The following is a 23956-nucleotide window of genomic DNA, read 5'->3' on the forward strand; positions in this document are numbered from 1 at the left end:
GTGACCCCGTGTGTGACCCCGTGTGTGACCCTGTGTGTGACCCCGTGTCTGACCCCGTGTCTGACCCCGTGTGTGACCCTGTGTGTGACCCCGTGTCTGACCCCGTGTCTGACCCCGTGTGTGACCCTGTGTGTGACCCCGTGTGTGACCCTGTGTGTGACCCCGTGTCTGACCCCGTGTCTGACCCCGTGTGTGACCCTGTGTGTGACCCCGTGTCTGACCCCGTGTCTGACCCCGTGTGTGACCCTGTGTGTGACCCCGTGTCTGACCCCGTGTCTGACCCCGTGTGTGACCCCCGTGTGATTAAACTCAAGTCAAAACACTGACTTATTGTCAGTGTTTTGACTTGAGTTTAATCAAATGCGACAGAAACATTAAAACAGCAACGACTCAAAACATTTTAAAAACTAAAAAAGGCAAAAAAACAAAAGTGACAGTTTCATGAGAAATGTTTATTTCATCTTTTCACTCTTTTTGTCTTTTCACGGAAGTGTTATTGTGTTACTGTGTTGTTGTGGTGTTGTTTTATTATTGTTGTTGTGGTGTTGTTTTATTATTGTTGTTGTTGTGGTGTTGTTTTATTATTGTTGTTGTGGTGTTTTATTATTGTTGTTGTTGTGGTGTTTTATTATTGTTGTTGCAGTGTGGTTTTATTATTGTTGTTGTGGTGCTGTTGCTATGTTGTTGTTGTGGTGTTGTTTTATTACTGTTGTTGTTGTTTTATTGTTGTTGTGTTGTTTTATTATTGTTGTGGTGTTATTGTTGTTATTGTTGCGGTGTAGTTGTGGCGTTATTGTTGTTATTGTTGCGGTGTAGTTGTGGCGTTATTGTTGTGGTGTTGTGTTGTTGTAGTGGTGGTGTGGTTGCGGTGTTGTTGTGGTGTTGTTATTGTTATTGTTGTGGTGTTGTTGTTGTGGTTGTTGTTGTGTGGAGGTCCAAACTGGAGTCGCTGAATGTCTTGTACTGTTCCTGGCCAGTGATTGGTCAAAACACCTGGATAAGCTCCTCCCACTGGTCCACAGGCCACACCCCATTGTTGAGGACGTTGCTAGGCGACGTCTTCCAGTCCCAGGTTACCGTGGGAACGCTCCACCCGTCGCCATAGTTCGCTCGCACGTAATCGAGCGTCTCACACGGAACTCGCACCTTCAGCTCCAGAAACATCGTCCAGCAGAGAGAGAAGCGCGGGAAGACGTACCTGAGGACACAAGGGACACTTGACCCAGAGACGCTTGACACAAGAGACGCTTGACACAAGAGACGCTTGACACAAGAGACGCTTGACCCAGAGACGCTTGACCCAGAGATGCTTGACCCAGAGATGCTTGACACAACAGACGTTTGACACAAGAGACGCTTGACCCAGAGACGTTTGACACAAGAGACGTTTGACCCAGAGACGCTTGACCTAGACGTTTGACACAAGAGACGCTTGACCCAAGATACATTTGACCCAGACGTTTGACCCAAGACGTTTGACACAAGAGACGCTTGACCCAGAGACGTTTGACACAAGAGACGTTTGACCCAGAGACGCTTGACCTAGACGTTTGACACAAGAAACGTTTGACCCAGAGACGCTTGACCCAGAGACGCTTGACACAGCAGACGTTTGACACAAGAGACGCTTGACCCAGAGACGTTTGACACAAAAGACGTTTGACCCAGAGACACTTGACCTAGACGTTTGACACAAGAGACGCTTGACCCAAGATACATTTGACCCAGACGTTTGACCCAGACGTTTGACCCAGACGTTTGACCCAAAGACGCTTGACCCAGACGTTTGACCCAGAGACGCTTGACCCAGACGTTTGGCACAAGAGACGCTTGACACAGAGACGCTTGACCCAGAGACGGTTGACCCAGAGACGCTTTACCCAGACGTTGACCCAGAGGCGCTTGACCCAGACGTTTGAACGAGAGACGCTTGACCGAGACGTTTGACCCAGATACATTTGACCCAGACGTTTGACCCAAGACGTTTGACACAAGAGACGCTTGACCCAGACGTTTGACCCAGAGACGCTTGACCCAGACGTTTGACACAAGAGACGTTTGACCCAGAGACGCTTGACCCAGAGACGCTTGACACAGCAGACGTTTGACACAAGAGACGCTTGACCCAGAGACGTTTGACACAAAAGACGTTTGACCCAGAGACACTTGACCTAGACGTTTGACACAAGAGACGCTTGACCCAAGATACATTTGACCCAGACGTTTGACCCAGACGTTTGACCCAGACGTTTGACCCAAAGACGCTTGACCCAGACGTTTGACCCAGAGACGCTTGACCCAGACGTTTGGCACAAGAGACGCTTGACACAGAGACGCTTGACCCAGAGACGGTTGACCCAGAGACGCTTTACCCAGACGTTGACCCAGAGGCGCTTGACCCAGACGTTTGAACGAGAGACGCTTGACCGAGACGTTTGACCCAGATACGCTTGACCCAGACGTTTGACCTGAGAGACGCTTGACCCGAGAGAGACGCTTGACCCAGAGAGAGATGTTTGACCCGAGAGACGTTTGACACAAGAGACGCTTGACCCAAGAGACGTTTGACCCGAGACGTTTGACACAAGAGACGTTTGACCCGAGACGTTTGACACAAGAGACGCTTGACCCAGAGAGAGATGTTTGATCCAAGAGACGTTTGACACAAGAGACGCTTGACCCGAGAGACGCTTGACCCAAGAGACGTTTGACCCGAGACGTTTGACACAAGAGACGCTTGACCCGAGAGACGCTTGACCCAAGAGACATTTGACCCAAGAGACGCTTGACACAGGAGATGTTTGACCCAGAGACGTTTGACCCAGACACTTGACCCAAGATACCTTTGACCAAGACGTTTGACACAAGAGACGCTTGACCCAGAGACGTTTGACCCAGAGACGCTTGACCCAGAGACGTTTGACCCAGACGCTTGACCCAGAGACGTTTGACCCAGAGACGCTTGACCCAAGATACGTTTGACCCAGACGTTTGACACAAGAGGGATGAGCCCCGGGCGCAGAGCAGCAGTTTAAGACGCTCCTCTGTCGCTGAACTCCTGCCCGCTCTGTCACATGTGAAGTGTTCAGATTCAAGACAGATAGAGACTGTGTGTGTCCCTCGTGTCCCTCGTGTCCCTCGTGTCCCTCGTACAAATAATGCCAAAAAGTCACATCTCAGAAAAAATATTTCAGGCGTCAGACCAAATAACTTAAGGAAAATAACAATCACAAATGACACAAATAAACAAATGAATAAACACGTAAAATGTGGACTGCTAAACATTAGAGCAATTTCCTCCAAATCGCTCTTAGTTCATGAATTAATTAGTGACTATAACATAGATCTTCTAGCTCTAACTGAAACGTGGCTTCAACAAGACGACTACGTCAGACTAAATGAGTCCACCCCACCCACCCATGTTAACCCCACCCACCCATGTTAACCCCACCCACCCATGTTAACCCCACCCACCCATGTTAACCCCACCCACCCATGTTAACCCCACCCACCCATGTAAACCCCACCCACCCATGTTACCTGTCACACCTCCAGGAGCACAGAGGTGGTGGTGTGGCAGTGATCTCACACTCAAGCGACTCATGAGCCCTAAAACTAACAATGCATGTCACTCATTTAAAGCCTCATGTGTCAATCACATGTCCAAATATGAAAAACCAAAAAGGAGTTTTGTTCATAGTTATCTACCGACCTCCTGGTCCCTACTCAGAGTTTTTAACAGAGTTTTCTGACTTTATATCAAACTTAGTGTTAGCCTGGGATAAAATAGTTATAGTTGGAGACTTTAATATCCACGTGAACATGAGTGATGACTCTCTCAGTAATGCCTTCAGCGCCTTGTTAGACAGCATTGGTTTCACTCAGAATGTAAATAAAGCGACTCACACTCACAAGAACACTCTGGATCTTGTCCTAACGTATGGAACAGAGATTAGTGACCTCATTGTCCTCCCTCAAAACCCTATATTGTCAGATCATTTCCTAATTACCTTTCAGTTTATTCTTAAAGATCATCCAGTCCCACAAAATAAAGTTATAATGAAAAGGACAATATCTGAAAAATCGATCTCAAAAGTCAAAGAAATAATAGAGCCAATATTAAGTGACATGTCATGTGATCATGTCATGTGATCGTGTCATGTGATCGTGTCATGTGATCGTGTCATGTGATAACATCATGTGATCACGTCATGTGATCATGTCATGTGATCACGTCATGTGATCATGTCATGTGATCACGTCATGCGATCGTGTCATGTGATCGTGTCATGTGATCGTGTCATGTGATCACGTCATGTGATCACGTCATGTGATCACGTCATGTGATCACGTCATGTGCGTCATGCGATCACGTCATTTGTGATCGCGTCATGTGATCGCGTCATGTGATCGCGTCATGTGATCGCGTCATGTGATCACGTCATGTGATCGCGTCATGTGATCACGTCATGTGATCACGTCATGTGATCATGTCATGTGATCACGTCATGTGATCATGTCATGTGATCGTGTCATGTGATCATGTCATGTGATCGTGTCATGTGATCACGTCATGTGATCACGTCATGTGATCACGTCATGTGATCACGTCATATGATCACGTCATGTGATCACGTCATGTGATCATGTCATGTGATCACGTCATGTGATCACGTCATGTGATCACGTCATGCGATCGTGTCATGCGATCGTGTCATGTGATCACGTCATGTGATCACGTCATGCGATCGTGTCATGCGATCATGTCATGTGATCACGTCATGTGCGTCATGCGATCACGTCATTTGTGATCGCGTCATGTGATCGTGTCATGTGATCGCGTCATGCGATCGTGTCATGCGATCGTGTCATGTGATCGTGTCATGTGATCACGTCATGTGATCACGTCATGTGATCACGTTATGCGATCGTGTCATGCGATCGTGTCATGTGATCACGTCATGTGATCGTGTCATGTGATCACGTCATGTGATCACGTCATGTGATCATGTCATGTGATCACGTCATGTGATCATGTCATCACGTCATGTGATCATGTCATGTGATCATGTCATGTGATCGTGTCATGTGATCAAGTCATGTGATCATGTCATGTGATCATGTCATGTGATCATGTCATGTGATCGTGTCATGTGATCACGTCATGTGATCATGTCATATGATCATGTCATGTGATCACGTCATGTGATCATGTCATGTGATCATGTCATGTGATCATGTCATGTGATCACGTCATGTGATCATGTCATGTGATCGTGTCATGTGATCACGTCATGTGATCATGTCATGTGATCACGTCATGTGATCGTGTCATGTGATCACGTCATGTGATCATGTCATGTGATCACGTCATGTGATCACGTCATGTGATCATGTCATGTGATCATGTCATGTGATCATGTCATGTGATCACGTCATGTGATCATGTCATGTGATCACGTCATGTGATCATGTCATGTGATCGTGTCATGTGATCACGTCATGTGATCATGTCATGTGATCACGTCATGTGATCATGTCATGTGATCACGTCATGTGATCATGTCATGTGATCATGTCATGTGATCCTGCTGAGAACAGTTTTAGTCCCAGTTTAAGTGATCAATTTGTCGACTTGACCATGAATTGTCTGAAGTCTGCTCTTGATGTTGTCGCTCCGTTAAAACAGAAGGTCATTAGGTCAAAGCGCCTCCTCCTGGTACAACCAAGAACTGCGTTCACATAAACAAAGAGTTAGAAAGTTAGAGGGATTATTTTGTCGCTCACACAGAAGAATCCCTAAAAGCAGGAAAAGTTGCTCCTGTCCTGTCAGCAGCTCTGTGTGAGGCCAGAACCAGAGACTATTCACTTCTAATAGAAGTCAACAAAAGTAACACTAAATTCCTTTACAGCGCTGTAGCTAGGCTAACAAACTGTCACAGCAGTAGAGCCCTCACTCCCAGCTACACTTAGCTCTGATGATTTCCTCCTATTTTTTAATAATAAAATAAAAACAATCAGAGATAAATTAGATGAAATTACTCCCTCTATTTGCCCTGAACGAGCCCAAGCTGTAAATCTAACGTCCCAGATAAATCCAACTGTAAACTTAGAAAGGTTCACAGCTGTTGATCAAGAGAGAGAACTTCAGCCCTTATGTCCTCTAAAAGCTCCACTTGTGTCCTAGACCCCATTCCAAGCTCCTCAAAGACATTCTCCCCCTAATTATAGACCCTATTCTGAATATAATAAATACTTCAGTAGAAAGTGTTTATGTTCCACGTCCTTCAAACATGACGTCATTAAACCTCTTCTGAAAAAGACTCATCTAGATCCCGACCTATTGTTAAACTACAGACCTATTTATAACCCACCACAGCAGGGTTCAGAGCCCACCACAGCAGGGTCCAGAGCCCACCACAGCAGGGTTCAGAGCCCACCACAGCAGGGTTCAGAGCCCACCACAGCAGGGTCCAGAGCCCACTACAGCAGGGTTCAGAGCCCACTACAGCAGGGTTCAGAGCCGCTGACGATGGACTGGTCTCAGTCCTGGTTCTGTTGGACCTCAGCGCAGCGTTTGACCATCGACCACAACATTCTACTGCAGAGGTTAGAATGTGATGTAGGTGTTGGAGGCCCCGCCCTCAGAGGCCCCGCCCTCAGAGGCCCCGCCCTCAGAGGCCCCGCCCTCAGCTGGTTTAAATCCTATTTATCTGATAGGTTCCAATTTGTTCATGTAAACCAGAGCTCCTCACCTGCTCTAAAGTAATTTACGGTGTGCCACAGGGATCAGTACTCGGTCCAATTCTGTTTACTCTTTACATGCTGCCGTTAGGTCACATGATCAGGTCACATGGCATTAACTTCCACTGCTCTGCAGACGACACTCAGCTGTATTTATCAATGAAACCTGATCAGAGCGATCAAGTAGACAGACTTAGTGCTTGTGTGAAGGAGATAAAAACCTGGATGACACTAAACTACCTGCTTCTTAACCCTGAAAAAACCGAGGTCATTGTGCTGGTCCTAAGCATCTACGAGACGCTCTATCTGAGCAGATAGTCACACTGGACAATGTCAGTGAAGCCTCCAGTTCTACTGTAAGAAACCTCAGAGTCTTATTGGACCAGGAGCTCTCATTTAAAGCTCATATAAATCAAGCTTGTAAAACAGACTATTTCCATTTGTGCAACATCGCCAAAATCAGAAGAATTCTGCCTAAAAGTGATGCTGAAAAACTTATCCATGCATTTGTAACGACTAGATTAGACTGTAACTCCCTGCTTGCAGCGTGTCCTAAAAGCTCCATAAAAAGCTTTCAACTGGTTCAAAATGCAGCAGCAAGATTACTAACAGGAACAAAAAGAAGAGAGCACATTACACCGGTGCTGGAGTCTCTTCACTGGCTCCTGTCCAGTTTAGAATCAAATTCAAAATTCTACTCTTGACCTACAAAGCCATAAATGACATGGCCCCATCCTACCTCAAAGATGCTATAGAACCATATCATCCAAACAGAGCTCTTCGCTCTCAGAATGCCGGCCTTTTGGTGGTGCCAAGAGTCTCTAAAAGTACAGTAGGAGGTAGAGCCTTCTGGTGGTGCCAAGAGTCTCTAAAAGTACTGTAGGAGGTAGAGCCTTCTGGTGGTGCCAAGAGTCTCTAAAAGTACTGTAGGAGGTAGAGCCTTCTGGTGGTGCCAAGAGTCTCTAAAAGCACAGTAGGAGGTAGAGCCTTCTGGTGGTGCTAAGAGTCTCTAAAAGTACTGTAGGAGGTAGAGCCTTCTAGTGGTGGCAAGAGTCTCTAAAAGTACTGTAGGAGGTAGAGCCTTCTGGTGGTGCTAAGAGTCTCTAAAAGTACTGTAGGAGGTAGAGCCTTCTAGTGGTGCCAAGAGTCTCTAAAAGTACTGTAGGAGGTAGAGCCTTCTGGTGGTGCCAAGAGTCTCTAAAAGTACTGTAGGAGGTAGAGCCTTCTAGTGGTGCCAAGAGTCTCTAAAAGTACTGTAGGAGGTAGAGCCTTCTGGTGGTGCCAAGAGTCTCTAAAAGCACAGTAGGAGGTAGAGCCTTCTGGTGGTGCCAAGAGTCTCTAAAAGTACTGTAGGAGGTAGAGCCTTCTGGTGGTGCCAAGAGTCTCTAAAAGTACTGTAGGAGGTAGAGCCTTCTAGTGGTGCCAAGAGTCTCTAAAAGTACTGTACGAGGTAGAGCCTTCTGGTGGTGCCAAGAGTCTCTAAAAGCACAGTAGGAGGTAGAGCGTTTAGCTCCCAAGCTCCTGTGTTATGGAATCAGCTCCCGGCCCATGTTAAATCTGCTGACACAGTCTCTTCATTTAAGTCCAGGCTTAAAACGTTCCTCTTTAAATCTCTTATGGTCAGAGTAGTTAGGAACATAAAGATAAACCCACAGCTTTAGCTCCGCTGCCCTAGGAGTAACTATGCTGGGGGAAGTATGACAGCTTGAGCTCTATCTTCTTCTTCTGACTTATTCTATCAAACAATATTTATTTTTTAATTCCACTTCCAAACTGTTCACCTCCTTCTTTGTCTTTGTCTCACACCTGAGGACCTGTGGACCCAGATGTTCCTGTCCTGGTGAAGTGTCCCTGCCCCGTGTGGACGGTCCCTCATCTGCCTGAGGAGAGACTCCAGCTCCAGTCTCCCTCACGTCTGTGAGAGTCACATCCTCCTTCACTGGAACTAACACAGGGACATACGCTTTTGTCCCAAAGAGGTTTTTTCTGTAGTTTTTCCTGCAGAAGGAGAGTCTAAGGACAGAGGACCTGGGACATCGTCCCTCGTCCCCACAGACATTGTCTGACTCCATCGCCACCACAGACATTGTTGATTCATTTCTCCCTGTGGCCCTCAGAGGCAACTGTTGTTGTGATTTTGGGCCTTACAAAAATAAATTGATTTGATTTGATTTGAAGAGACGTTTGACCCAGAGACGTTTGGCACGAGTGAATGTGAGATCCAGGACACTTACTTGAACTTTCGTCCCGTCCGAGCCTGAGTTCCTCCGTTCCACATGAACTGTCCATCATCATAGAAGAAGAAGACGTCCAGTTTGACATCGTCCAGAAGAAAAGACAGCTCCAGACTGTCCTCCACCTGACCACAACACACCAGCACTAAACCAGGACTAAACCAGGACTAAACCAGGACTAAACCAGGACTAAACCAGGTCTAAACCAGGGCTAAACCAGGACTAAACCAGGACTAAACCAGGACTAAACCAGGACTAAACCAGGTCTAAACCAGGACTAAACCAGGACTAAACCAGGTCTAAACCAGGACTAAACCAGGACTAAACCAGGACTAACCTTCCCAAAGCGGTGCTTGAGCTGGAGTCCAGCCCTGGTCAGGACCTGGACTATCTCAGGTCTGAAGTCTTGGACAAAGATCCCGATGTCCACGTCTCTGCTGTAGGAGATGACCTCGCACTGCCTCAGCCAACCTGCAGGGGGCGCACAGCACCAGCCAGTGCAGAGGCAGAAGAAACTCCATTTCAATCTTTATCTCCCATTGACCAATCACACCTTTTAGTTGCGTGTTTTTTCTCGGCCAATCATGTTTTAGCATGTTTGTCTGGTGTTTTAGCATGTTTTAGCATGTTAGCTCTCACCCAGACAGGTGCCACTGCTGATCCAGAACGGGACCTGGATCTGGCCCAGAGTCCGGACCGAGATCTGGAGCAGAGTCTGGACTTTCCTCCTGAAGTCCAGCGCGGCCGAGCTGGAGTCCTGAGGGTAAAGCTGGAGAGAGAGAGAGTCAGGGGGCGGGGCCAGAGTGTGGGGGAGGAGCTAGAGTCCTGAGGGTAAAGCTGGAGAGAGAGAGAGTCAGGGGGCGTGGCCAGAGTGTGGGGGAGGAGCTAGAGTCCTGAGGGTAAAGCTGGAGAGAGAGTCAGGGGGCGTGGCCAGAGTGTGGGGGAGGAGCTAGAGTCCTGAGGGTAAAGCTGGAGAGAGAGAGAGTCAGGGGGCGTGGCCAGAGTGTGGGGGAGGAGCTAGAGTCCTGAGGGTAAAGCTGGAGAGAGAGAGAGTCAGGGGGCGGGGCCAGAGTGTGGGGGAGGAGCTAGAGTCCTGAGGGTAAAGCTGGAGAGAGAGAGAGTCAGGGGGCGTGGCCAGAGTGTGGGGGAGGAGCTAGAGTCCTGAGGGTAAAGCTGGAGAGAGAGAGAGAGTCAGGGGGCGGGGCCAGAGTGTGGGGGAGGAGCTAGAGTCCTGAGGGTAAAGCTGGAGAGAGAGAGAGTCAGGGGGCGTGGCCAGAGTGTGGGGGAGGAGCTAGAGTCCTGAGGGTAAAGCTGGAGAGAGAGAGAGTCAGGGGGCGTGGCCAGAGTGTGGGGGAGGAGCTAGAGTCCTGAGGGTAAAGCTGGAGAGAGAGAGAGTCAGGGGGCGTGGCCAGAGTGTGGGGGAGGAGTGTGGGGGAGGAGCTAGAGTCCTGAGGGTAAAGCTGGAGAGAGAGAGAGTCAGGGGGCGTGGCCAGAGTGTGGGGGAGGAGCTAGAGTCCTGAGGGTAAAGCTGGAGAGAGAGAGAGTCAGGGGGCGTGGCCAGAGTGTGGGGGAGGAGCTAGAGTCCTGAGGGTAAAGCTGGAGAGAGAGTCAGGGGGCGTGGCCAGAGTGTGGGGGAGGAGCTAGAGTCCTGAGGGTAAAGCTGGAGAGAGAGTCAGGGGGCGTGGCCAGAGTGTGGGGGAGGAGCTAGAGTCCTGAGGGTAAAGCTGGAGAGAGAGAGAGTCAGGGGGCGTGGCCAGAGTGTGGGGGAGGAGCTAGAGTCCTGAGGGTAAAGCTGGAGAGAGAGAGAGTCAGGGGGCGGGGCCAGAGTGTGGGGGAGGAGCTAGAGTCCTGAGGGTAAAGCTGGAGAGAGAGAGAGTCAGGGGGCGTGGCCAGAGTGTGGGGGAGGAGCTAGAGTCCTGAGGGTAAAGCTGGAGAGAGTCAGGGGGCGTGGCCAGAGTGTGGGGGAGGAGTGTGGGGGAGGAGCTAGAGTCCTGAGGGTAAAGCTGGAGAGAGAGAGAGTCAGGGGGCGTGGCCAGAGTGTGGGGGAGGAGCTAGAGTCCTGAGGGTAAAGCTGGAGAGAGAGAGAGTCAGGGGGCGTGGCCAGAGTGTGGGGGAGGAGCTAGAGTCCTGAGGGTAAAGCTGGAGAGAGAGAGAGAGTCAGGGGGCGGGGCCAGAGTGTGGGGGAGGAGCTAGAGTCCTGAGGGTAAAGCTGGAGAGAGAGAGAGTCAGGGGGCGTGGCCAGAGTGTGGGGGAGGAGCTAGAGTCCTGAGGGTAAAGCTGGAGAGAGAGTCAGGGGGCGTGGCCAGAGTGTGGGGGAGGAGTGTGGGGGAGGAGCTAGAGTCCTGAGGGTAAAGCTGGAGAGAGAGAGAGTCAGGGGGCGTGGCCAGAGTGTGGGGGAGGAGCTAGAGTCCTGAGGGTAAAGCTGGAGAGAGAGAGAGTCAGGGGGCGTGGCCAGAGTGTGGGGGAGGAGCTAGAGTCCTGAGGGTAAAGCTGGAGAGAGAGAGAGTCAGGGGGCGTGGCCAGAGTGTGGGGGAGGAGCTAGAGTCCTGAGGGTAAAGCTGGAGAGAGAGAGAGTCAGGGGGCGGGGCCAGAGTGTGGGGGAGGAGCTAGAGTCCTGAGGGTAAAGCTGGAGAGAGAGAGAGTCAGGGGGCGTGGCCAGAGTGTGGGGGAGGAGCTAGAGTCCTGAGGGTAAAGCTGGAGAGAGAGAGAGTCAGGGGGCGGGGCCAGAGTGTGGGGGAGGAGCTAGAGTCCTGAGGGTAAAGCTGGAGAGAGAGAGAGTCAGGGGGCGTGGCCAGAGTGTGGGGGAGGAGCTAGAGTCCTGAGGGTAAAGCTGGAGAGAGAGAGAGAGTCAGGGGGCGTGGCCAGAGTGTGGGGGAGGAGCTAGAGTCCTGAGGGTAAAGCTGGAGAGAGAGAGAGTCAGGGGGCGTGGCCAGAGTGTGGGGGAGGAGCTAGAGTCCTGAGGGTAAAGCTGGAGAGAGAGAGAGTCAGGGGGCGTGGCCAGAGTGTGGGGGAGGAGCTAGAGTCCTGAGGGTAAAGCTGGAGAGAGAGAGAGTCAGGGGGCGGGGCCAGAGTGTGGGGGAGGAGCTAGAGTCCTGAGGGTAAAGCTGGAGAGAGAGAGAGTCAGGGGGCGTGGCCAGAGTGTGGGGGAGGAGCTAGAGTCCTGAGGGTAAAGCTGGAGAGAGAGAGAGAGTCAGGGGGCGTGGCCAGAGTGTGGGGGAGGAGCTAGAGTCCTGAGGGTAAAGCTGGAGAGAGAGTCAGGGGGCGTGGCCAGAGTGTGGGGGAGGAGTGTGGGGGAGGAGCTAGAGTCCTGAGGGTAAAGCTGGAGAGAGAGAGAGTCAGGGGGCGGGGCCAGAGTGTGGGGGAGGAGCTAGAGTCCTGAGGGTAAAGCTGGAGAGAGAGAGAGTCAGGGGGCGTGGCCAGAGTGTGGGGGAGGAGCTAGAGTCCTGAGGGTAAAGCTGGAGAGAGAGAGAGTCAGGGGGCGTGGCCAGAGTGTGGGGGAGGAGCTAGAGTCCTGAGGGTAAAGCTGGAGAGAGAGAGAGTCAGGGGGCGGGGCCAGAGTGTGGGGGAGGAGCTAGAGTCCTGAGGGTAAAGCTGGAGAGAGAGAGAGTCAGGGGGCGTGGCCAGAGTGTGGGGGAGGAGCTAGAGTCCTGAGGGTAAAGCTGGAGAGAGAGAGAGTCAGGGGGCGGGGCCAGAGTGTGGGGGAGGAGCTAGAGTCCTGAGGGTAAAGCTGGAGAGAGAGAGAGTCAGGGGGCGTGGCCAGAGTGTGGGGGAGGAGCTAGAGTCCTGAGGGTAAAGCTGGAGAGAGAGAGAGAGTCAGGGGGCGTGGCCAGAGTGTGGGGGAGGAGCTAGAGTCCTGAGGGTAAAGCTGGAGAGAGAGAGAGTCAGGGGGCGTGGCCAGAGTGTGGGGGAGGAGCTAGAGTCCTGAGGGTAAAGCTGGAGAGAGAGAGAGTCAGGGGGCGGGGCCAGAGTGTGGGGGAGGAGCTAGAGTCCTGAGGGTAAAGCTGGAGAGAGAGAGAGTCAGGGGGCGTGGCCAGAGTGTGGGGGAGGAGCTAGAGTCCTGAGGGTAAAGCTGGAGAGAGAGAGAGTCAGGGGGCGGGGCCAGAGTGTGGGGGAGGAGCTAGAGTCCTGAGGGTAAAGCTGGAGAGAGAGAGAGTCAGGGGGCGTGGCCAGAGTGTGGGGGAGGAGCTAGAGTCCTGAGGGTAAAGCTGGAGAGAGAGAGAGAGTCAGGGGGCGTGGCCAGAGTGTGGGGGAGGAGCTAGAGTCCTGAGGGTAAAGCTGGAGAGAGAGTCAGGGGGCGTGGCCAGAGTGTGGGGGAGGAGTGTGGGGGAGGAGCTAGAGTCCTGAGGGTAAAGCTGGAGAGAGAGAGAGTCAGGGGGCGGGGCCAGAGTGTGGGGGAGGAGCTAGAGTCCTGAGGGTAAAGCTGGAGAGAGAGAGAGTCAGGGGGCGTGGCCAGAGTGTGGGGGAGGAGCTAGAGTCCTGAGGGTAAAGCTGGAGAGAGAGAGAGTCAGGGGGCGTGGCCAGAGTGTGGGGGAGGAGCTAGAGTCCTGAGGGTAAAGCTGGAGAGAGAGAGAGTCAGGGGGCGGGGCCAGAGTGTGGGGGAGGAGCTAGAGTCCTGAGGGTAAAGCTGGAGAGAGAGAGAGTCAGGGGGCGTGGCCAGAGTGTGGGGGAGGAGCTAGAGTCCTGAGGGTAAAGCTGGAGAGAGAGAGAGAGTCAGGGGGCGGGGCCAGAGTGTGGGGGAGGAGCTAGAGTCCTGAGGGTAAAGCTGGAGAGAGAGAGAGTCAGGGGGCGTGGCCAGAGTGTGGGGGAGGAGCTAGAGTCCTGAGGGTAAAGCTGGAGAGAGAGTCAGGGGGCGTGGCCAGAGTGTGGGGGAGGAGTGTGGGGGAGGAGCTAGAGTCCTGAGGGTAAAGCTGGAGAGAGAGAGAGTCAGGGGGCGTGGCCAGAGTGTGGGGGAGGAGCTAGAGTCCTGAGGGTAAAGCTGGAGAGAGAGAGAGTCAGGGGGCGTGGCCAGAGTGTGGAGGAGGAGCTAGAGTCCTGAGGGTAAAGCTGGAGAGAGAGAGAGTCAGGGGGCGGGGCCAGAGTGTGGGGGAGGAGCTAGAGTCCTGAGGGTAAAGCTGGAGAGAGAGAGAGTCAGGGGGCGTGGCCAGAGTGTGGGGGAGGAGCTAGAGTCCTGAGGGTAAAGCTGGAGAGAGAGAGAGTCAGGGGGCGGGGCCAGAGTGTGGGGGAGGAGCTAGAGTCCTGAGGGTAAAGCTGGAGAGAGAGAGAGTCAGGGGGCGTGGCCAGAGTGTGGGGGAGGAGCTAGAGTCCTGAGGGTAAAGCTGGAGAGAGAGAGAGTCAGGGGGCGGGGCCAGAGTGTGGGGGAGGAGCTAGAGTCCTGAGGGTAAAGCTGGAGAGAGAGAGAGTCAGGGGGCGTGGCCAGAGTGTGGGGGAGGAGCTAGAGTCCTGAGGGTAAAGCTGGAGAGAGAGAGAGTCAGGGGGCGTGGCCAGAGTGTGGGGGAGGAGCTAGAGTCCTGAGGGTAAAGCTGGAGAGAGAGAGAGTCAGGGGGCGGGGCCAGAGTGTGGGGGAGGAGCTAGAGTCCTGAGGGTAAAGCTGGAGAGAGAGAGAGTCAGGGGGCGTGGCCAGAGTGTGGGGGAGGAGCTAGAGTCCTGAGGGTAAAGCTGGAGAGAGAGAGAGAGTCAGGGGGCGTGGCCAGAGTGTGGGGGAGGAGCTAGAGTCCTGAGGGTAAAGCTGGAGAGAGAGTCAGGGGGCGTGGCCAGAGTGTGGGGGAGGAGTGTGGGGGAGGAGCTAGAGTCCTGAGGGTAAAGCTGGAGAGAGAGAGAGTCAGGGGGCGGGGCCAGAGTGTGGGGGAGGAGCTAGAGTCCTGAGGGTAAAGCTGGAGAGAGAGAGAGTCAGGGGGCGTGGCCAGAGTGTGGGGGAGGAGCTAGAGTCCTGAGGGTAAAGCTGGAGAGAGAGAGAGTCAGGGGGCGTGGCCAGAGTGTGGGGGAGGAGCTAGAGTCCTGAGGGTAAAGCTGGAGAGAGAGAGAGTCAGGGGGCGGGGCCAGAGTGTGGGGGAGGAGCTAGAGTCCTGAGGGTAAAGCTGGAGAGAGAGAGAGTCAGGGGGCGTGGCCAGAGTGTGGGGGAGGAGCTAGAGTCCTGAGGGTAAAGCTGGAGAGAGAGAGAGAGTCAGGGGGCGGGGCCAGAGTGTGGGGGAGGAGCTAGAGTCCTGAGGGTAAAGCTGGAGAGAGAGAGAGTCAGGGGGCGTGGCCAGAGTGTGGGGGAGGAGCTAGAGTCCTGAGGGTAAAGCTGGAGAGAGAGTCAGGGGGCGTGGCCAGAGTGTGGGGGAGGAGTGTGGGGGAGGAGCTAGAGTCCTGAGGGTAAAGCTGGAGAGAGAGAGAGTCAGGGGGCGTGGCCAGAGTGTGGAGGAGGAGCTAGAGTCCTGAGGGTAAAGCTGGAGAGAGAGAGAGTCAGGGGGCGGGGCCAGAGTGTGGGGGAGGAGCTAGAGTCCTGAGGGTAAAGCTGGAGAGAGAGAGAGTCAGGGGGCGTGGCCAGAGTGTGGGGGAGGAGCTAGAGTCCTGAGGGTAAAGCTGGAGAGAGAGAGAGTCAGGGGGCGGGGCCAGAGTGTGGGGGAGGAGCTAGAGTCCTGAGGGTAAAGCTGGAGAGAGAGAGAGTCAGGGGGCGTGGCCAGAGTGTGGGGGAGGAGCTAGAGTCCTGAGGGTAAAGCTGGAGAGAGAGAGAGTCAGGGGGCGGGGCCAGAGTGTGGGGGAGGAGCTAGAGTCCTGAGGGTAAAGCTGGAGAGAGAGAGAGAGAGTCAGGGGGCGTGGCCAGAGTGTGGGGGAGGAGCTAGAGTCCTGAGGGTAAAGCTGGAGAGAGAGAGAGTCAGGGGGCGTGGCCAGAGTGTGGGGGAGGAGCTAGAGTCCTGAGGGTAAAGCTGGAGAGAGAGAGAGTCAGGGGGCGGGGCCAGAGTGTGGGGGAGGAGCTAGAGTCCTGAGGGTAAAGCTGGAGAGAGAGAGAGAGTCAGGGGGCGTGGCCAGAGTGTGGGGGAGGAGCTAGAGTCCTGAGGGTAAAGCTGGAGAGAGAGAGAGTCAGGGGGCGTGGCCAGAGTGTGGGGGAGGAGCTAGAGTCCTGAGGGTAAAGCTGGAGAGAGAGAGAGTCAGGGGGCGGGGCCAGAGTGTGGGGGAGGAGCTAGAGTTCAGATGTAATAATTGCATTTTTATCACAAAATTCATCAGGTTTAGTCCACAGTCTCTCCGACACGGTCTCTCTCCGACACGGTCTCTCTCCGACACGGTCTCTCTCCGACACGGTCTCTCTCCGACACGGTCTCTCTCTGACACGGTCTCACGGTCTCTCTCCGACACGGTCTCTCTCCGACACGGTCTATGGGGGAAGGATCATTCTTCTGTCCTTCAGCCAAGCTCCGCCTCCTTCTGTTTAAACGCTGACCAATCAAAAACCAAGACTCACCTGCAGGAAGCTGTGGGCGTCACGGTAACCACACTCCAGGAAGTGGGCGTGTCTCTGTTCTAAGAGGAAGTGGGTGACGTTACGAGGGACTCGAACATCCAGACCATCCAGGACCGTGAGGACCAGCTCCGGCCTGGAACAGGACCAGACCAGTCCAAACCAGGACTAAACCAGGACTAAACCAGGACTAAACCAGGACTAAACCAGGACTAAACCAGGTCCAAACCAGGATTAAACCAGGACTAAACCAGGACTAAACCAGGTCCAAACCAGGATTAAACCAGGACTAAACCAGGACTAAACCAGGACTAAACCAGGACTAAACCAGGATTAAACCAGGACTAAACCAGGATTAAACCAGGTCCAAACCAGGACTAAACCAGGACTAAACCAGGACTAAACCAGGACTAAACCAGGATTAAACCAGGACTAAACCAGGATTAAACCAGGACTAAACCAGGACTAAACCAGGACTAAACCAGGATTAAACCAGGACTAAACCAGGACTAAACCAGGACTAAACCAGGTCCAAACCAGGATTAAACCAGGACTAAACCAGGACTAAACCAGGACTAAACCAGGTCCAAACCAGGATTAAACCAGGACTAAACCAGGACTAAACCAGGACTAAACCAGGACTAAACCAGGTCCAAACCAGGACTAAACCAGGACTAAACCAGGTCCAAACCAGGATTAAACCAGGACTAAACCAGGACTAAACCAGGACTAAACCAGGACTAAACCAGGACTAAACCAGGTCCAAACCAGGACTAAACCAGGTCCAAACCAGGATTAAACCAGGACTAAACCAGGACTAAACCAGGACTAAACCAGGTCCAAACCAGGATTAAACCAGGACTAAACCAGGACTAAACCAGGACTAAACCAGGACTAAACCAGGTCCAAACCAGGATTAAACCAGGACTAAACCAGGACTAAACCAGGACTAAACCAGGACTAAACCAGGACTAAACCAGGTCCAAACCAGGACTAAACCAGGACTAAACCAGGACTAAACCAGGACTAAACCAGGTCCAAACCAGGACTAAACCAGGACTAAACCAGGTCCAAACCAGGATTAAACCAGGACTAAACCAGGACTAAACCAGGACTAAACCAGGATTAAACCAGGACTAAACCAGGACTAAACCAGGTCCAAACCAGGATTAAACCAGGACTAAACCAGGACTAAACCAGGTCCAAACCAGGATTAAACCAGGACTAAACCAGGACTAAACCAGGACTAAACCAGGATTAAACCAGGACTAAACCAGGACTAAACCAGGTCCAAACCAGGATTAAACCAGGACTAAACCAGGACTAAACCAGGACTAAACCAGGACTAAACCAGGATTAAACCAGGTCCAAACCAGGATTAAACCAGGACTAAACCAGGACTAAACCAGGACTAAACCAGGTCCAAACCAGGATTAAACCAGGACTAAACCAGGACTAAACCAGGACTAAACCAGGTCCAAACCAGGATTAAACCAGGACTAAACCAGGACTAAACCAGGACTAAACCAGGACTAAACCAGGACTAAACCAGGTCCAAACCAGGATTAAACCAGGACTAAACCAGGACTAAACCAGGTCCAAACCAGGATTAAACCAGGACTAAACCAGGACTAAACCAGGACTAAACCAGGACTAAACCAGGATTAAACCAGGACTAAACCAGGATTAAACCAGGTCCAAACCAGGACTAAACCAGGACTAAACCAGGACTAAACCAGGATTAAACCAGGACTAAACCAGGATTAAACCAGGTCCAAACCAGGATTAAACCAGGACTAAACCAGGACTAAACCAGGACTAAACCAGGATTAAACCAGGACTAAACCAGGACTAAACCAGGACTAAACCAGGTCCAAACCAGGATTAAACCAGGACTAAACCAGGACTAAACCAGGACTAAACCAGGTCCAAACCAGGATTAAACCAGGACTAAACCAGGACTAAACCAGGACTAAACCAGGACTAAACCAGGACTAAACCAGGACTAAACCAGGTCCAAACCAGGATTAAACCAGGACTAAACCAGGACTAAACCAGGTCCAAACCAGGATTAAACCAGGACTAAACCAGGACTAAACCAGGACTAAACCAGGACTAAACCAGGACTAAACCAGGTCCAAACCAGGACTAAACCAGGTCCAAACCAGGATTAAACCAGGACTAAACCAGGACTAAACCAGGACTAAACCAGGTCCAAACCAGGATTAAACCAGGACTAAACCAGGACTAAACCAGGACTAAACCAGGACTAAACCAGGTCCAAACCAGGATTAAACCAGGACTAAACCAGGACTAAACCAGGACTAAACCAGGACTAAACCAGGTCCAAACCAGGATTAAACCAGGACTAAACCAGGACTAAACCAGGACTAAACCAGGACTAAACCAGGTCCAAACCAGGACTAAACCAGGACTAAACCAGGTCCAAACCAGGATTAAACCAGGACTAAACCAGGACTAAACCAGGACTAAACCAGGATTAAACCAGGACTAAACCAGGACTAAACCAGGTCCAAACCAGGATTAAACCAGGACTAAACCAGGACTAAACCAGGTCTAAACCAGGATTAAACCAGGACTAAACCAGGACTAAACCAGGTCTAAACCAGTTCTAAACCAGGTCTAAACCAGGACTAAACCAGGTCCAAACCAGGACTAAACCAGGTCTAAACCAGGACTTAACCAGGTCTAAACCAGGACTAAACCGGGTCTAAACCAGGACTAAACCAGGACTAAACCAGGTCTAAACCAGGACTAGTTTGACCTGTCGTACGCCCCCTGGTGGCGGCCGTAATCCAGGAGTCTGAAGGGAAAAGTCCGGTCTTGGTCTGGTCTGAGTCTCAGAGCTCCGTGCCACAGGAATCCACCGCCGCGTTCTACGAAGAACACCAACTATAGAACACAGGACAGAGTCTAGAACACGGGATAGAGTCAAGAACATGGGACAGAGTCTAGAACACGGGACAGAGTCTAGAACACGGGATAGAGTCTAGAACACGGGACAGGGTCTAGAACACGGAACATTGTCTAGAACACGGGACAGGGTCTAGAACACGGGATTTGGTCTAGAACACGGAACAGAGTCTAGAACACGGGACAGAGTCTAGAACACGGAACATTGTCTAGAACACGGAACAGAGTCTAGAACACGGGACAGGGTCTAAAACACGGGATATGGTCTAGAACACGGAACATGGTCTAGAACACGGGACATGGTCTAGAACACGGGACAGGGTCTAAAACACGGGATATGGTCTAGAACACGGAACATGGTCTAGAACACGGGACATGGTCTAGAACACGGGACAGAGCCTAGAACACGGGACATGGTCTAGAACACGGGACAGAGCCTAGAACACGGGACAGAGTCTAGAACACGGGATAGAGTCAAGAACACGGGACAGGGTCTAGAACACGGAACAATGTCTAGAACACGGGATAGAGTCAAGAACACGGGACAGGGTCTAGAACACGGAACAATGTCTAGAACACGGGACAGGGTCTAGAACACGGAACATTGTCTAGAACACGGGACAGGGTCTAGAACACGGGACAGGGTCTAGAACACGGGATTTGGTCTAGAACACGGAACAGAGTCTAAAACACGGGACAGAGTCTAGAACACAGAAGACGGGACAGGGTCTAGAACACGGGACAGAGTCTAGAACACGGAACAGAGTTTAGAACACGGGACAGGGTCTAGAACACAGAACATGGGACAGAGTCTAGAACACGGGACAGAGTCTAGAACACAGAACACGGGACAGGGTCTAGAACACAGAATACGGGACAGGGTCTAGAACACGGGACAGAGTCTAGAACACAGAACACGGGACAGGGTCTAGAACACGGGACAGGGTCTAGAACACGGGATTTGGTCTAGAACACGGAACAGAGTCTAAAACACGGGACAGAGTCTAGAACACAGAAGACGGGACAGAGTCTAGAACACGGGACAGGGTCAAGAACACGGGACAGGGTTTAGAACACGGAACAGAGTTTAGAACACGGGACAGGGTCTAGAACACAGAACATGGGACAGAGTCTAGAACACGGGACAGAGTCTAGAACACAGAACACGGGACAGGGTCTAGAACACGGGACAGAGTCTAGAACACAGAACATGGGACAGGGTCTAGAACACAGAACATGGGACAGAGTCTAGAACACGGGACAGAGTCTAGAACACAGAACACGGGACAGGGTCTAGAACACAGAATACGGGACAGGGTCTAGAACACGGGACAGAGTCTAGAACACAGAACACGGGACAGGGTCTAGAACACGGGACAGGGTCTAGAACACGGGACAGGGTCTAGAACACGGGACAGAGTCTAGAACACGGGACAGAGTCTAGAACACAGAACACGGGACAGGGTCTAGAACACGGGACAGGGTCTAGAACACGGGACAGAGTCTAGAACACGGGACAGGGTCTGGTTTGGTTTGTCACATGACCCCAGACGTTTGGACAGTTTCAGAGGGTCAAAGGTCACTGAGACCCTTTTAGCCTCACCTGTATGACGTTGCCGTGGCGACGCAGCAGCAGGTGCAGAGGGACCTGGTCACCTGACACGTCCAAACCGACCAATCGTGGGTCTTCTCCTGAGAGCGTGAAAAACACCTTTTATATAAAGTATTATACATGATATATGTATTATAATGAGCATGAGGCAGTGGGAGGAGCATGAGGCAGTGGGAGGAGCATGAGTCTGTGGGAGGAGCATGAGGCAGTGGGAGGAGCATGAGGCAGTGGGAGGAGCATGAGTCTGTGGGAGGAGCATGAGTCTGTGGGAGGAGCATGAGTCTGTGGGAGGAGCATGAGTCTGTGGGAGGAGCATGAGGCAATGGGAGGAGCATGAGGCAGTGGGAGGAGCATGAGTCTGTGGGAGGAGCATGAGGCAGTGGGAGGAGCATGAGGCTGTGGGAGGAGCATGAGGCAGTGGGAGGAGCATGAGTCTGTGGGAGGAGCATGAGGCAATGGGAGGAGCATGAGGCAGTGGGAGGAGCATGAGTCTGTGGGAGGAGCATGAGGCAGTGGGAGGAGCATGAGGCTGTGGGAGGAGCATGAGGCAGTGGGAGGAGCATGAGTCTGTGGGAGGAGCATGAGGCAATGGGAGGAGCATGAGGCAGTGGGAGGAGCATGAGTCTGTGGGAGGAGCATGAGGCAGTGGGAGGAGCATGAGGCTGTGGGAGGAGCATGAGTCTGTGGGAGGAGCATGAGTCTGTGGGAGGAGCATGAGTCTGTGGGAGGAGCATGAGTCTGTGGGAGGAGCATGAGTCTGTGGGAGGAGCATGAGTCTGTGGGAGGAGCATGAGGCAATGGGAGGAGCATGAGGCAGTGGGAGGAGCATGAGTCTGTGGGAGGAGCATGAGGCAGTGGGAGGAGCATGAGGCTGTGGGAGGAGCATGAGGCAGTGGGAGGAGCATGAGTCTGTGGGAGGAGCATGAGGCAATGGGAGGAGCATGAGGCAGTGGGAGGAGCATGAGTCTGTGGGAGGAGCATGAGGCAGTGGGAGGAGCATGAGGCTGTGGGAGGAGCATGAGGCAGTGGGAGGAGCATGAGTCTGTGGGAGGAGCATGAGGCTGTGGGAGGAGCATGAGGCTGTGGGAGGAGCATGAGTCTGTGGGAGGAGCATGAGTCTGTGGGAGGAGCATGAGTCTGTGGGAGGAGCATGAGGCAGTGGGAGGAGCATGAGGCTGTGGGAGGAGCATGAGTCTGTGGGAGGAGCATGAGGCTGTGGGAGGAGCATGAGGCTGTGGGAGGAGCATGAGTCTGTGGGAGGAGCATGAGTCTGTGGGAGGAGCATGAGTCTGTGGGAGGAGCATGAGGCAGTGGGAGGAGCATGAGGCAGTGGGAGGAGCATGAGGCAGTGGGAGGAGCATGAGTCTGTGGGAGGAGCATGAGGCAGTGGGAGGAGCATGAGTCTGTGGGAGGAGCATGAGGCAGTGGGAGGAGCATCAGTCTGTGGGAGGAGCATGAGGCTGTGGGAGGAGCATGAGTCTGTGGGAGGAGCATGAGTCTGTGGGAGGAGCATGAGTCTGTGGGAGGAGCATGAGTCTGTGGGAGGAGCATGAGACAGTAGGAGGAGCATGAGGCTGTGGGAGGAGCATGAGACAGTAGGAGGAGCATGAGGCTGTGGGAGGAGCATGAGTCTGTGGGAGGAGCATGAGTCTGTGGGAGGAGCATGAGTCTGTGGGAGGAACATGAGTCTGTGGGAGGAGCATGAGTCTGTGGGAGGAGCATGAGTCTGTGGGAGGAGCATGAGGCTGTGGGAGGAGCATGAGTCTGTGGGAGGAGCATGAGTCTGTGGGAGGAGCATGAGTCTGTGGGAGGAGCATGAGTCTGTGGGAGGAGCATGAGTCTGTGGGAGGAGCATGAGTCTGTGGGAGGAGCATGAGTCTGTGGGAGGAGCATGAGGCAATGGGAGGAGCATGAGGCAGTGGGAGGAGCATGAGTCTGTGGGAGGAGCATGAGGCAGTGGGAGGAGCATGAGGCTGTGGGAGGAGCATGAGGCAGTGGGAGGAGCATGAGTCTGTGGGAGGAGCATGAGGCAATGGGAGGAGCATGAGGCAGTGGGAGGAGCATGAGTCTGTGGGAGGAGCATGAGGCAGTGGGAGGAGCATGAGGCTGTGGGAGGAGCATGAGGCAGTGGGAGGAGCATGAGTCTGTGGGAGGAGCATGAGGCTGTGGGAGGAGCATGAGGCTGTGGGAGGAGCATGAGTCTGTGGGAGGAGCATGAGTCTGTGGGAGGAGCATGAGTCTGTGGGAGGAGCATGAGGCAGTGGGAGGAGCATGAGGCTGTGGGAGGAGCATGAGTCTGTGGGAGGAGCATGAGTCTGTGGGAGGAGCATGAGTCTGTGGGAGGAGCATGAGGCAGTGGGAGGAGCATGAGGCAGTGGGAGGAGCATGAGTCTGTGGGAGGAGCATGAGGCAGTGGGAGGAGCATGAGTCTGTGGGAGGAGCATGAGGCAGTGGGAGGAGCATCAGTCTGTGGGAGGAGCATGAGGCTGTGGGAGGAGCATGAGTCTGTGGGAGGAGCATGAGTCTGTGGGAGGAGCATGAGTCTGTGGGAGGAGCATGAGTCTGTGGGAGGAGCATGAGACAGTAGGAGGAGCATGAGGCTGTGGGAGGAGCATGAGACAGTAGGAGGAGCATGAGGCTGTGGGAGGAGCATGAGGCTGTGGGAGGAGCATGAGGCTGTGGGAGGAGCATGAGTCTGTGGGAGGAGCATGAGTCTGTGGGAGGAGCATGAGTCTGTGGGAGGAGCATGAGACAGTAGGAGGAGCATGAGGCTGTGGGAGGAGCATGAGACAGTAGGAGGAGCATGAGGCTGTGGGAGGAGCATGAGGCTGTGGGAGGAGCATGAGGCTGTGGGAGGAGCATGAGTCTGTGGGAGGAGCATGAGTCTGTGGGAGGAGCATGAGACAGTAGGAGGAGCATGAGGCTGTGGGAGGAGCATGAGACAGTAGGAGGAGCATGAGGCTGTGGGAGGAGCATGAGGCTGTGGGAGGAGCA

The 23956-nt window shown here is 52.9% G+C and overlaps 1 protein-coding gene across 2 annotated transcripts in view; it reads right to left on the reverse strand.

Moving 5' to 3' along the window:
• Positions 1-448: 448 nt before the first annotated feature.
• Positions 449-23956, reverse strand: part of fktn (fukutin) — a 36503-nt gene continuing 12995 nt past the window's right edge. For both annotated transcript variants that reach the window (XM_072453385.1, XM_072453384.1), the window contains exons 5-11: positions 20954-21042; positions 19202-19329; positions 16420-16552; positions 9618-9747; positions 9316-9449; positions 8979-9103; positions 449-1198 (exon numbers count right to left, since the gene is read on the reverse strand). In XM_072453385.1, coding sequence (XP_072309486.1) covers positions 985-1198; positions 8979-9103; positions 9316-9449; positions 9618-9747; positions 16420-16552; positions 19202-19329; positions 20954-21042 — 953 coding nt within the window. In that variant the 3' untranslated portion in view covers positions 449-984. The remainder of the gene's footprint in view (positions 1199-8978; positions 9104-9315; positions 9450-9617; positions 9748-16419; positions 16553-19201; positions 19330-20953; positions 21043-23956) is intronic.

The sequence above is a fragment of the Eucyclogobius newberryi genome, unplaced genomic scaffold (assembly GCF_026437365.1).
Source record: "Eucyclogobius newberryi isolate DKJ021-1_F unplaced genomic scaffold, fEucNew1.0.hap1 SCAF_2, whole genome shotgun sequence".
Lineage (NCBI taxonomy): Eukaryota > Metazoa > Chordata > Actinopteri > Gobiiformes > Gobiidae > Eucyclogobius > Eucyclogobius newberryi.